General features: G+C 32.5%; 2 protein-coding genes across 3 annotated transcripts in view; one reads left to right on the forward strand and one right to left on the reverse strand.

Annotated features, from left to right (window-relative positions):
* LOC129945664 (carboxypeptidase B-like) overlaps positions 1-14,510 on the reverse strand; it is a 30,149-nt gene extending 15,639 nt beyond the window's left edge. The window contains exons 1-2 of the mRNA XM_056055510.1: positions 14,146-14,510; positions 1,875-2,063 (exon numbers count right to left, since the gene is read on the reverse strand). Of these exons, the coding sequence (XP_055911485.1) occupies positions 1,875-2,063; positions 14,146-14,464 (508 nt within the window). The 5' untranslated portion in view covers positions 14,465-14,510. The remainder of the gene's footprint in view (positions 1-1,874; positions 2,064-14,145) is intronic.
* LOC129945662 (centrosomal protein of 162 kDa) overlaps positions 1-14,664 on the forward strand; it is a 131,445-nt gene that overhangs the window by 86,850 nt on the left and 29,931 nt on the right. The window lies entirely within an intron of this gene.

Consider the following 14,664-nt stretch of genomic DNA (forward strand, 5'->3'; position numbering starts at 1 on the left):
CACCTGTGCATTGTTGTTTTGATTTATTCCATTGGATATCGGAAACGAGTTTAGGCGCAGCATGAATTTAGTCATGACCCGCCTTGAACCCGAACTGTTTATCCGGAATTATTTTGTTGTCCGGAGCCCACTTAGTCAGAGCCCTATTAATGATCTTTTCGAAAACTTTGCTGATGCTCGGAAGCAAACTTATCGACCGAAGATTTGACGGGTTGGAGTTGTCTTTCCCTTTTCGGGAGAGGATGAACCACAGCGGTCTTCCAATGGATAATATGCATTATTGAAGAGTGTGGTGTAAACAGTGCAAAGCACTAACCATCATGAGTTAATAAGTGTTTAACACAAGCACAAGATAAAAGTATTGTAAAATTGACATATCATAAAAGCATGCAAAATAAAACCGAGCTATAACTATTTTTATAAAATTTTGCGCTAAATGTTTATGTTCAACAATGGAATACAATTTAAACAAAATGCAATTGTCAATACTTTTTTGATCCACTGTATATATTTTCACAGTAACTACATACACTCCGCTTCAACTAAATATGCACACACATTGAGGGTTTTAGTGCCATCTGTTGACGCTAACTACTTCCTTAATAAATTAAAGAACATTTTTTTAAAGTCCAAATAAAGCTATGAGTCTTGTTTTAACCCACTTGGACAAGTAGAAGGTTCTTTTGCGTTAACTGAACTTGTACAACGACAGTTTAAGTTCTTTATGCGCTTTTTTACTACTGGATAGTTTAAAAAACAATTTTAGTGTTTTAAGAGAAATTAAATTTCTGATCTCAAATTTTAAGACCAACGTACTTTAGAAGTGTTTCAAAAGCTAAACTCGACATGATTAGACAAAATCAACCTAACCGCGAAGTCTAAATGCCTTTTATTCTTACTTAAAAAATAAAGATTCGGACAGATAAAACAGAGGGAGGTAAAAAGAACTACAAAGACAGCAGCTTGAAGACGAGCAATTTTAGTGTGTGGATCTGATTCTTGTGATTCTGGGTAAAAATAAAATTAAAAATTCGCGTAAACGGAATTCTCTTAACAGCCTTAATAGTTATTCAAATTCAAACCGTCTTACACGAATGAAACATAGGAAAAACGGTTACTTGCCGAACAACTTAAACTCATGCTATTAGAGTTTTTCAAAACTTGAATAATTTGGAAAAAACGGTATCACGTGATTTTTTCCTGATGTCCTGATGGGTCAACCTTTTATTTTTAAGATTTAGGAAAAGTGTTTTTAAAATTGTTTGTCCTTATTCAGTTGAAGCGGAGTGTACGCATAATCATTTTATCCAGAATGTTACGTTTCCCTTCTTAGTGTATAGACACTTTAATAAATTATTCATGACATGCATACTGCTAACGTCATAACCTCAAAACTATCAGAACGAATTGTTTTTTAAGGTGTTTGTTTTCACGGTTCCTGAGTCTTTTGTTACCCCCCTCTACCAACCTCTCACTCTCTTTGTCATTATTAAAAAGAAAAAAATATGATTGCTTAGGAATCATTTTAATCGATGCTGATGTTTACTCATACCATATACAACTTTTACTATACCCACTAAAACGCAAATGTGGTTTCGGTCTTTTGTAAAGTTGGCAGCAAAGTTACATAAACCAAATGTAGGTATTTCAACTTGCACCCCAAGCCCGACAGCTTATTATACAATGTTCCATAGAAAAATGTAAAGTTTCATGTTCTTATACCATAAAAGCTATCGAATTTCCATCTTCCCCCCACAAAACTATTTAATTTAATGGAGGAACGAGGACACAATTTTCAGGTATTATAACATAGATACATAGATACAGGGACTGCGGGTGTTAGAAAAGAATACGATGCGGTGATAAAAACTTACCCTTTCGATTTTGTAAATTTTCGATTTCTTCCCTGGGTGGGTTTTCGTCTTCGATGACTTTTTGTAAATTGTCAATTAGAACGATTTTTGAAAGATTTGCTGTTTGCAAATATTGTTCGGCTTCAACAAGGACACTTGGTTTCAACAAGTAGTCCACCTCAGCTTTTACCTCCTTCCAAACTTGTCCATCTGGAAAATTATTTAAACGGTTCTGAATTATTGAACTTGAACAATTGAAATGAAAATGAAATGAAAAACTTAAGATTGAAATATAAATAACTTATGATAACCTAAAAAAAATAGTTTTGCATTCCAAAGTGAGTTTGTTGAGTGGGTGGAATGTTTTTTAACCTGGTTATATGTTTTTTTCTATGATGCTTCTTGACATAATGACCTAGATAAGGAGGTAGTTGATGAAGTAGTGAGTGGTACTATAACGAATGATGAATGTACAGCATATACCAGTATTTTTGGTGTGCCTTTTGGGAAGGCAGGAAAGTCTGCATCATCTGCTTCTGCCGTTGATGGTGATGAAATGATTTTTTTTGAGATGAACTACTGTTTTGAAAGTTCGAGAAACAAATATCTAAATAATAAATGAAACTCTCTTGGAAAGAAAGTGTCTTTTTTCTTTTTTTTTGCTTTATGTTTTTTGGGGAATTAATTTTGAATGCAATTTCGATTTAGTTTAATGTGTTTTTGTTCGTTGTTCACAAAACATTTTGATTCGCTTTAAACAAAATGCTGCACAATTGAGATTTGTATTAAATGTAATTTACGACTGGTTTTAATGTTTTTATTTTATTTAAAATTCAAGTTATTCTAAATTCAAGCTTTAAATTTTAACATTCGCGTTACATGATGTTTCAGTTTAAATCCACTATTTTATAAGAATATAGGGTTCTGCGTTCTATCTTGGATAGGTGGGTTTTAGATACCTTGTTGAACGAGTTGGATAGCTGTTTTGAGATAGCTGTCAAAAAATTAAAACAACATTCAGCTGTTCACAAAAAGCAGCGAAACACTAAGGCTTCGAAGTCATTTTGACTTGTTGTAAGATAAAACATTTAATCTACAATTCAACTGATTCGTCGGACGAAAATGAATTGATAGGTGCGAAACAATTTAATAAAAAAGAGGCTGGGAAGCGACCCACACTGATAACTTCCCATCCCGTCTGTCGATTTGTCTTGCTTAAAAGTTTGTCCATATGTACTCGTATCACTTTTTACCAAATTTGCGTACTATTTTTAGTAGATTTTATTTTTTTTTATGAAATAACGGACTGTTAGATTTTTATATACAAATTACTTAATTATTGAAAACAATATTTTCTCTGAAATAAAATAAGTTTGAAGCCAATATTTTTAATTTTTGAAAAGCTATTTGAGCCGAAAGTAAATTTTTACCAAGTTTTAGTATTGTTTTTTTTTAGAGTTTTATTTTTTGTAAAAAAACTGTCAATTCGAATTTTTTAAAAATTTTACCAAATGTTGAAAACAATATTTCTTATAAGATAAAATTAGTTTGAAGCTATTATTTCAAAGTTTTTAAAAGATATTTGAGTCGAAAATCATTTTTTACCAACTTTTGTTAATTTTTTTTTCGGTTTTTAATTTTTTGTAAAAAAACTGTTAAGTCGATTTTTTTCAAACTTTAATTGAATGTTGACAACAAGATTTTTTGAAAGATAAAAGTAAATTAAAGCCAATATCTCAAAGTTTTGAAAAGCTATTTGAGTCGAAAATCAATTTTTATCAACTTTTATGCATTTTTTTATAGGTTTTTATTTTTTGTAAAAAAAAACTGTCAATTCGATTTTTTCAAAATTTGTCCTAATGTTGAAAACAATATTTCTAACAAAAAAAAATTAAGTAGAACCTATTATCTCAAATTTTTGAAAAGATATTTGAGCCGAAAATCATTTTTTAACAACTTTTGTTAATTTTTTTTCGATTTTTAATTTTTTGTACAAAAACTGTCAATTCGATTTTTTTCAAACTTTAACTAAGTGTTGACAACAAGATTTTTTAAGAGATAAAAGTAAATCAAAGCCAATATCTCAAAGTTTTGAAAAGTTTGAAAAGATATTTGAGTCGAAATCAATTTTTACCAACTTTTATACATTTTTTTTTAGGTTTTTATTTTTTGTAAAAAAACTGTCAATTCGATTTTTCTCAACATTTTTTAAAATGTTGAAAACATTATTTCTTATAAGATAAAATAAGCTTGAAGCCTAAATTTCAAGTTTTTGAAAAGATATTTGAATCGATATTCAATTTTTACGAACTTTGAGTAATATTTTTTTTTAGATTTTTATTTTTTATAAAAAAAACTGTCAATTCGATTTTTCTCAAAATTTTATCATATGTCAAAAACATTATTCTTCGTTGCACAAAATTGTTTTAGAGATGAAATCATATTTCAGTCGTAAAATATTGCAGGTGACAAATTTTTTTTTTTTTCAGTTTTATTGATTTATAAAAAAAACCGTTATATTGATTTTTTTCAAAAAATATACCTGTTTGGTATAATCTATATATATAAAAGAAAGTCGTGTTAGTTACACCACTTATAACTCAAGAACGGCAGAACAGATTTGGCTGAAAATTGGTGGGGAGGTAGCTTAGAGCCAGGAGACGGACATAGGATACTTTTTATCCCGTTCGACAGCGTTCCCGTGTGACTTGACATGAAACGTCAGTCACTATAAAACGTGGTATAACAAAAAAGAATCAGACTTGGAATAACAAAACGCAAATGACAGCTATGTAATTGACGTAAAATGACAGCTACGTAATGACGTATGGATGACAATTTGATATTTGTAAGATATCAATATTAAAACTTTTTCTATTAAATAAATAATTAAGAAGTGGATTGAAGTGAAGTGAAGTTTAATTAATAATGCCGCGACCAGCCTGAAGCTCTGGATCGTACACTTAGGAACTTTAGAACTGAGTAACGTCCGATGAGAGGTGTTGTGATACTGTTTGCAGGTGTGCCAAGAGGTATAAAATCGTCGTTTCTGTGGACTTCTGTCAAACTTTTAAGATTGACCACAAATATGCGCGTACATTTGGGTGGTGATAGTAATGCAGCACAATTTTCAAGAACTCTTTTGGATATAGGAAATCGAAATATTTTAAATAATGATGGTGAAGTACTAATAGAACCAACATTTGCTACTAGCGTAACTAGACAAATTTCAGAAAAAACGGATGACTGGTAACGCGAACGAGTGATTTTAGAACCTAAAAACGATTCTGTTCCAAGCATAAATCATAAAATTCTTTCAATGTTTGAAGCCCATCAACAAACGTATCTTTCTATTGATAATCTGACTGATCAAGATGATGCTATTGATATTCCAATCGAATTTTTGAATTCTTTAAATACATTAGAACTTCCTTGGCATAAACTAGACTTCAAAATTGCGGCTCCAATAATACTTATGAGGAATTAAATGCACCGAAATTATGCAAGGGTACTAGATTATGGATAGTAACTATGCAGGGGAAAGCGATTGAAGCTAAAATTCTTTCCGGTTCAGCCCAAGGCCAAAGCGTTTTCATTCCCAGGATACTGATGATTACTAACGGATGCCCCATAAAGCTTTGTTTTGCTATGTCTATCAATAAGGCACGGACACTGAGGGTTGCAGGCATTTATATTACATATCCCTGTTTTACCCACGGACAATTTTATGTTGCTTGCTCCCGTGTCAGCTCGGCAAAAAATCTGTTTGATTACAAAAAAATATTTTAACCATAATAGAAATATATATAGAGATACTTTATAAAAATTATTAAATAAAAAAGGTACAATATAAGAAAATAGTAGTTTTTCATCCTAATATTTTTATATAAAATAGTTGAATACCTCCCGGGTGAAGTCGGGTAAACCAGCTAGTATATTATATAAAATTTAATTCAAGTCTCTAGCGTTTTTGGTTCGTAAGATATTTAGGGTTAACCAAAATTTTCACCTTTTTTTCAAACTTGTATGGTAAAAAAACCACCCACGCAATTTTGTTAAGAGCCCTTTCTGCATCTTTCTGCCTTATTATCTGTATAACAACATTTATTTGAAGTTGATATCTCTTCTGGTTCTTGAGCTATAGACGACGAAAAAAACGTCGCGAACGTACGGACGTACAAACGTACGCACACACGCACGCACAGACATCTTTCTAAAAATCTTTTATTTCGACTCTAGGGACCTTGAAACGTCGAGAAATGTCAAAATTTTCAATTTGACAAATCGGACCCATTACAATAACTTCCTATGGGAAGTTAATAAGGGATAACCTTAATCTGTAATCTTTGTTAAATTTCCTCTAAGCTCAATTAAGAATTCTCTACGATTAATAATTTACTTGCAAAATCTCCGGTTTAAAACGATTTACGTTTAACAGCAAACTATCCTATCAGAAACGAAGTGACAATACCTAGATATAGTTTGGAAGAATTTCGATCTCATTTCCGAATGAGCAGAAGTTGCTTTGCGGTAAGGTTTTGAGTTGGTTTGTTCACGGTAGATAAAGTTTTAGCTTAATGGTGGGACCAACGCAAGAACTTTTGTTGCATAATACACTCCGCTCCACTTGAATAGAAACAATCTTTTTTGGCTATCAGACCGGGCAGTGCTTTGGTAAATATATAAATTCACCTTTTTGTTTTGGTTCTTATAAGATGGATCTATTGCAAATAAAACTAAAGGGTGTCCCAAAATTAACGCAAGATTTGAATTAAATAGAAAACGCCGTTTTTAGTCTTTTGATAGTTATATTTTTATTGACTCGTAAAGTACATAGGATAGGGTTATGTATGGAATAACACATCGGACAAATGGCCTCCACGGCTTTGCATGCACATGCGCATTCTTTTGTTGAAATTTTCCATGACCATTCTGCATAAATGTGGCTGATTTTCGTTGATGCAGCGTTGAATCTCCACCTTTAATGCACGGGTGGTTGTGGGCTTGTTGTGATTTCAAATAACCCCATAAAAAGAAGTCTAATGGTGTTAAATCACACGATGTAGAAGGCCAATTTTGATCACCGAAACGAGAGAGTACACGACCTGGAAATGTCTCATGCAGTGATTGAATTGTTTCACGGGCTGTATGACATGTGGCACCGTCTTGTTGAAACCACATATTAGACACATCAATATCATCCAATTTTGGCAGAAAAAACTGTGTAATCATATCGCGATATCGAGCACCAGTAACAGTCACGGCTTGACCAGCATCATTTTCAAAAAAATATGGCCCAATTATGCCTCCAGCCCAAAATCCACACCATACAGTCACTCGTTGTGGATGCATTTGTTTTTCGACAGTCACATGTGGGTTCTCCGAACCCAAAATGCTGCAATTTTGGCGATTGACAAAGCCATCAAGATGAAAATGTGCTTCATCGCTTAGGATGATTTTGCTCGAAAAATCAGGGTCCTGTTGATGTTCAATAATCCATTCAACGAACTCTCTTCTCTGTCCATGGTCATTAGGCTTTAATTGTTGTGTTAATTGAATTTTGTAAGCATGAAGACACAGATCTTTGGTGAGTATACGCTGTAAAGAGGTTCTTGAAATTTGCAATTATTGTCCACGACGTCGAATTGAGGTTCCTGGATTTTCAGCAACACTCTCACGCACTGCTTCGACATTCACATTTGAACGGCTTGTTTTTGGACAACCAGTGTGTTTGGCGTCTCCAAGGGATCCAGTCTCCATGAATTTTTCAATTAATCTCTTCACACTATTCCGACCATATTTTGTATGAAATTTTCGAACTGCTGCCGCCAAGCTTTCACTATTTTTGAAATATTCTTTAATAATGAAGACACATTGTTCTATCGTGTAACGCTCCATTTTTAATAACCCTATACTGTTAGCTGTCAAATTGCTTTTTTTCAGGGTTGCCAACACTTCACTGCACAAATGGCGGCAAATTCAAATCTTGCGTTAATTTTGGGACACCCTTTACATAGACAGAATAATTCAGGAAAACACCATTAGCTTATTTTAACCACTTTTCTAATTACTTCATTAAAAACACTGTTATTTTTTTGCGCCACTTAAATAGAAACAAATAAGGAAACAAATTGAAAAAATGCAGTAAAGAGGGTATTTTTTTATGTTAAATGATATTTTAATAATGTGTGCTACCACCTTTATTTGAAACAACTTCAAAATCCCTGCTGGGAAGTGAATCGTACATTTGTTTTAAGTAATTTAGCGAAATTGCACTCCATGCCTCTTTGATAGCAGCCGTAAGTGATTCTTTGTCATCATACTGTCGTCCAGAGTCGTACACTCTACGAACCATCCATCCCCGTATGTTTTCTTTAATATTTAGGTCCGGGGAGTACGGTGGCCATTGAAATAAGGTAACATTTTTCTTGGCTATTCATTTTAATGATCCTTGCGTTGTGGATTGGCGCGTTGTCTTGTTGAAAAGTCCATGGTATTGGTCCAAATACTTTGGTAACCGTAGGGAAAGCTTCTTGCAATATTTGCTTGTAGGAGTTTGCCGTCATTTTCAACGTGGGAAGCCTCCCACACCATTACACCGCCTTCTCGGCAATGGTGGCGCTCCAAAAACCTTGGTTTCTTACACCCGTCCGGGCCATCTAAATTAATTTTTTTTGTCAGAAAATACCACTTCTGTCCACTCTTCCTTCCACGTCATATTCCTTCTGCAAAAATCTATTCTTTTTTTTTGTCGTATTGTTTTTTTCTTCAATTTAAGGCGCTTTAATTGTTGTGACCTACGAATGACACGTCTTATAGTGTTAACTGCAATACCACTCTTCGCCTTGATTTTAGAAGCAGAGTCGCTTGGATTGGAGGCCAGCCGAATAATCTTTCTTCTGTCTGCTTCTGTTGTGACTCTTGTTTGCCTGCCCTTCATATTTGTTCCATAGCTGTCTTTATTTCTAAGGTACGACCAAACAATATTTACATTTTTCTATTTTGTTGGCAATTGTGCCGAAGGGAAGCTTGTTTTCCGCGTATGCTTCTATTTTGGCCTTTTCTGAAAGGTTTAATGGTTTTCCGCGGCCCATTTTTTCTTTGATCGAACAATTAATGCTTTTAATCTAAATTTCTATTACTAAAATAAGAATTTTTGTCTTAACAGTAACCAATAGAAACAAAACGAACACTGTTTCTATTCAAGTAAGCAAAAAAATAGTGTTTTTTAATGAAGCAATTATAAAAGTGGTAAAAAATAACCTAATGGTATTTTCCTGAAATATTCTGACCATGAAGTTTAATTTGCAATAGATTCCTCTTTAGGAACTAAAACAAAGAGGTGAATTTATAAATTTACCAAAGTGCTACACGTTCTGATAGTAAGAAAAAAGTTTGTTTCTATTCAAGTGGAGCGGAGTGTTTATGCGTTTGGTTATCCAAAGCTTCTTTAAAAACCATTCAAGGGGAAACATCAACTAGAATAGCCAATAAAATGTGAACAAATTAGTCTTGATATATATAGCTTCTTCATCGTCTATTATGTACAGAACATCCTCAAATACAAAAGCTGAAATCAATTTTCAAGTTTCTTGAAATTCAACCATGTGTTGAACCAGATACCCCAGAAATTCTTGGATACCTTTGGATTCCTTTTTTGACATCTCAGCTGTTTTTGATCAGCTGTTATTTTACACGTAAAACACTAACAAAAAGGTATCCGGATACCCTATCTGTCTGAGATTGAACGCAGCCATTTAAAATATTCCATTATTTAGGCAGGTGTCACTTCTGAGGATGTCATCTTTAGACACTTGACAAGCAGTAACTACAATATTAGCAGAAATGGAGCTTGTTTTGCAGTAAGAGTTCACAGCTCGTAATTTTGTAAAATGCTTCCTGATCGTGTTATTTCTCGAAGAGGAGATCACAATTAGCTATATATTTATTAAATAGTTAAATGCAAACTTTAAGTTAACAATACATAAAGCAAAAGAAATAAAACCTTGAAGATTTGAGATTGTCAAGTCAATAAATATAGAAAATTTGTAAAATTTACTGGTCAATTGATTAAAAGGAATGTTAGCGCCACAGTTCGAGCTGCTGAAAACAATTCTAAGGTAAGCATTTTTTCTGAAGGTAGCCTGACTCAGATTGAAATTCAACCAACAAAGAACAGATCGACATGAGATCGTTCCATTTAATAAAGCAACTAGAAAGCAGGACTGCAAAATTTTAAAACCCTGCGTTGAATACTTTCTATTAGGTCCGTAAAGCTGGAAACACCACAAACGAATTTGGAAACTCTATTGATGGGGTAATTTAGGGCTCTTTTGTGCTAATTTAGTGCTCTAATCCCTAGTTGGTTGAAAAATCCTTTCTCCCTGTGTGGTGTTCCCAGCTTGACATCAAGCTGGAAACACCACACCTTTAAGTTCATAATTTCAAAAATTGATTATGAGGGAATTTAGGGCTCTTTTTGGGCCCTAAGTTAGTGAAACCCAATTTGGTATCTCAAGCCCTTACCCCCTTAATCACGTCGCAAAGTTGAAATGTTTGAATACTTTTTAAACCAAACGAAATTTTAAAAATGTAATGATGCGGTAATTTAGGGCTCATTTTATGCTAGTTAAGTCCCGATTTGGTTCCAAAATCCCTTCACCCTAAGAATTTAAATTTGATTACTTAAATTTTGAATTCCGATGAAGGTTACTTTGATTTCAAAAAAAGAAATTCTAGACCTGATTGGTTGAACAGTTTTGTTTCAATATAATTGGATGCTATAAAAATCTCCAAAATAAAATAAGAGTAAATTTAAATGAATTAAGCCTGTGGAGCTCAATTTTCTGGGGTGACGTCATTACAAACTGATTTTTCCTTTGGAAAACACAAACCAGTGCAATAAAAGCACGAAACTGGTATTTTTGTTTGCAATTATCTTATCTTTAATGGAATGGTATTTTTTGGTTTTTTTTTTGAAAACGTCGGGTACAGAATTTAAAATAAAATAAAAAATTGTTTGAACTTTTGAAACAAATTTTTAGGGGGAAGGAATTTTTGAACCAAACCGGGACTTAACTAGCATAAAATGAGCCCTAAATTATCATATTATTAAATTTTAAAATTTTGTTTGGTTAAGAAAGTCTCCAAAAATTTGAACTTTGCGAGGTGATTAAGGGAAGATACCAAATTGGGTTTCACTAACTTAGGAGCCCAAAAAGAGCCCTAAATTCCCTCATCATCAGTTTTTTTAAATTATGAATTGAAATGTGTGGTGTTTCCAGCTTTACGTCCAGCTGAGAACACCACAAGTTTGAAGGGGAAGAGATTTTTGAACCAACTCGGGATTAGAGCCCTAAATTAGTACAAAAAGAGCTTAAAATCACCCCATCATTAGATGTTCAAAATTGTGTTTGGTTGAGAAAGTATTCAAAAGTTTAAGCTTTTCGACTTAAGTTTGGGGATATGGGCTTAAAAAACAATTTGGAGTTCCGCGATCTAAGGAGCCCAAAAATAGCACTTAATGACCCCATCATTAGTTTTTTTAAATTTTGCTTGGGTTTGAAAGTCTCCAAAAATTTCAACTTTGCGATTCAATTAAGAGGGTAAGGGGTGGAGATACTAATTTGTAGTTTCGCTAAAAGAGCCCTAAATTCCCTCCGATGGGTTTTTTGAAATTATGAACCTAAAGGTGTGGTTTTTCCAGCTTGACGTCAAGCTGGGAACACCACAAGTTTAAGGGGGAAGGTATTTTTGAACCAAATCGGGATTAGAGCACTTAATTAACACAAAAAGAGCCCTAAATCAGGTGGGGATGCGACCCACACTGATAACTTCCCATCCCGTCTGTCGATTTGTCTTGCTTAAAAGTTTGTAGGTTTTCGTGTTGGGTTAAAAAAGTTTTCAGTGGAATTATTCTTAAAATTTTTTAAATTACCAACAATATTTTTCATATAAAGAAATAGTTTAGTTTGAAAATCTAGTTTTGTTAAATAGATTTTTAGTCGAAAACAAATTTTTACCAATTATAGTAGCATTTCTTAAATTTTTACAAATTGGATGAATGAAATTGATTTGAGTATCTCTCAAGAACCGAACATCAATTTTTACCAAACTTGCGTACTATTTTTTGTAGATTTGGAGATGGATTAAAAAAAAAAAACTAAATATTGAAAACAATATTTTCGGTGAAATAAAAAAAGTTTGAAGACAATATTTTTAATTTTTGAAAAGGTGTTTGAGTCGAAAGTAAATTTTTACCAAGTTTTAGTATTGCTTTTTTATTTTAGGTTCATTAGATTTTTCTCAAAATTTTACTGAATGTTGAAAACAATATTTGTTAAAAGTGAAAATTAGTTGGAATCCATAATCTCAAATTTTTGAAAAGATATTTGAGTCGAAAATCAATTTTTACCAACTTATGTTAAATTTTGTTTGGGTTTTTAGTTTTTTTTGTAAAAAAAAACTGTCTATTCGATTGTTTTCAAAATTTTACGGAATAATGACAACAATTTTTTTTAAGATAAAAATAGTTTGAAGCCAATATCTCAAAGTTTTGAAAAAAATATTTGAGTATATTTATTTTTTTGTTTAGGTTTTTATTTTTTGTAAAAAAAATCTTATTTCGATTTTTCTCAAATTTTGTAGGAATGTTGAAAATAATGTTTGTTATAAGATAAAATTAGTTGGAAGCCATAATCTCAAATTCTTAAAAAGATATTTGAGTCGAAATTTAATTTTTACCAACTTTGAGCAATTTTTTTTAGGTTTTTACTTTTTTTGTAAAAAAAAACTGTCAATTCGATTATTCTCAAAATTTTACTGAGTGTTGAAAACAATATTTTTTATAAGATGAAATTATTTGGAATCCATATTCTCAAATTTTTGAAAAGACATTTGAGTCGAAATTCAATTTTTACCAACTTTAAGTAATGTTTATTCATTATTCATTTGTAGTCGATATCTCTACCGCTTCTTGAGCTATAGACAACGAAATAAACGTACGGACTTTTATTTCGACTCTAGGGACCTTGAAACGTCGAGAAATGTCAAAATTTTCAATTCAACAAATCGGACCCATTACAATAACTTCTTATGGGAAGTTAAAAATAAACAGTAATGTACCAAGGTTACTCCCTTTACGTACACCAGAATTGACTTTATCTTGAAATGAAAGGTTAATCCTGAACATGACGCTAAAATATCTATCTTTAAGATATGATGAAATCTTAATAACGAAATGGTCATTAAGAATTTCTTGACTTAATTATCAAATGCCTAACTAAAGTCTGTAAAGATGCAATTGACTTCAGAGTGTTTTTCGAATGCTCTAAACAAAAAGTTAATAATTGCAGCTTTTTTTTTACAAACTCATGTTGATTTTCATATTTATCAGAAGAATAATTAAAAGAATTTAAGTTACAGACAAAAGATTCAAACAATTTAGGAATAATTTAATTTTTAAAAATGAACTGGCGCTTGATATGAAGATCAGGGAAGTTAGAACATTACGGAGACCAGTTGAACAGAAGAAATACAGCAAAGAAAACAAAAGACATACATTTTGTTTATACAAATAATTGGTATTTTATCAGGACCTGTACTGAAATATTGTACTCAGAAATTGAAAAATTGATTCTAGTCTTGTGTGTTATGCAAAATACCTTCCGAGATCTTGTAAATTTAACATCTTCAAACTTTTTTTTCCATGAGGCCGTGTCAAATTATTTATTTATTTCACTATTTGTCAAAGTTAGTTACTACTACTTTCGAATTTATAAATGCATTCAAAAACACGAAAAAAAGAAATGCAAAATTGCAATGAAAGGTGGTTTCGAATAGGATTGATTTTTGAAAGAAGTGATTAAAGTAAGACCTCAGCTATAATATAAAATAAAATCAAGCACAGACTATTAAAAAACACATTACTAGTATTGATCCAAGAATAAACGATTTTATCTAAGCCAACTCGTAAACAAATTAAACACAAAACACAAGTCGGAACCGCTGCTATTCTTTTAAATCTCAAACGAACACAAATACTTTCACATTACATCGAATGAAGGTATATTACGCAATTTCCAGACAAACAGAAGCTAATTATTTAATCCAACTTTTAGTTTCACTTTCTTTTGTCTAAGTCATTTGCAATTCAAAGCACGTTTAGGTATCTTTAGGAATAACAATTCATTAAAATACCAAAATATAACCACTGGCTATCACAACACATAACCGCACTCTATTTGGAACTCACAAATAAATTTACATAAATCATCTAAACTTATTGACTTACCGTATTTCTCGAGAATTTCTTCGGCTAATTGTTTCTCTTGGTCGTTTTCAACCAAAATTCTCCAAACCTGAGCACCATCGTATCTCCTTAGCAGAGGAATAAAATCCTCGCTACTATTACTATCGATATCTGCATAGCGGCTTTCAAGGCTGCCAGTGTTATCGTTGGCGTATCCACTTTCGCCTAATGTTCGATCCAATGATATACCCGCAGCCACAACACCGACTTTAGTCATCCATAGTGAGCACAAAATAAAAACTAGACATTGCGAGATCACAAACCGCACAGTACCACCGGTAACGACTTTGGAGCTGTTCATCTTTGCCAGATTCCGGCTGAAAACCTAATGAGACACGGTGACAAAATAGGCTGCGACTTTTATACTTTATTTTATAAACAATCAATTTGTGTACACGACCGATGCGATGACGATGAAACTTTGTGTGATAATTTGCATGTGGTGTGGGGAACTAGCCTATACCTGCCCTGTTGGTTTTTCGTCTCGTCTTTTGCATCATT

The sequence above is a fragment of the Eupeodes corollae genome, chromosome 2 (genome assembly GCF_945859685.1).
Source record: "Eupeodes corollae chromosome 2, idEupCoro1.1, whole genome shotgun sequence".
Taxonomy (NCBI): Eukaryota; Metazoa; Arthropoda; class Insecta; order Diptera; family Syrphidae; genus Eupeodes; species Eupeodes corollae.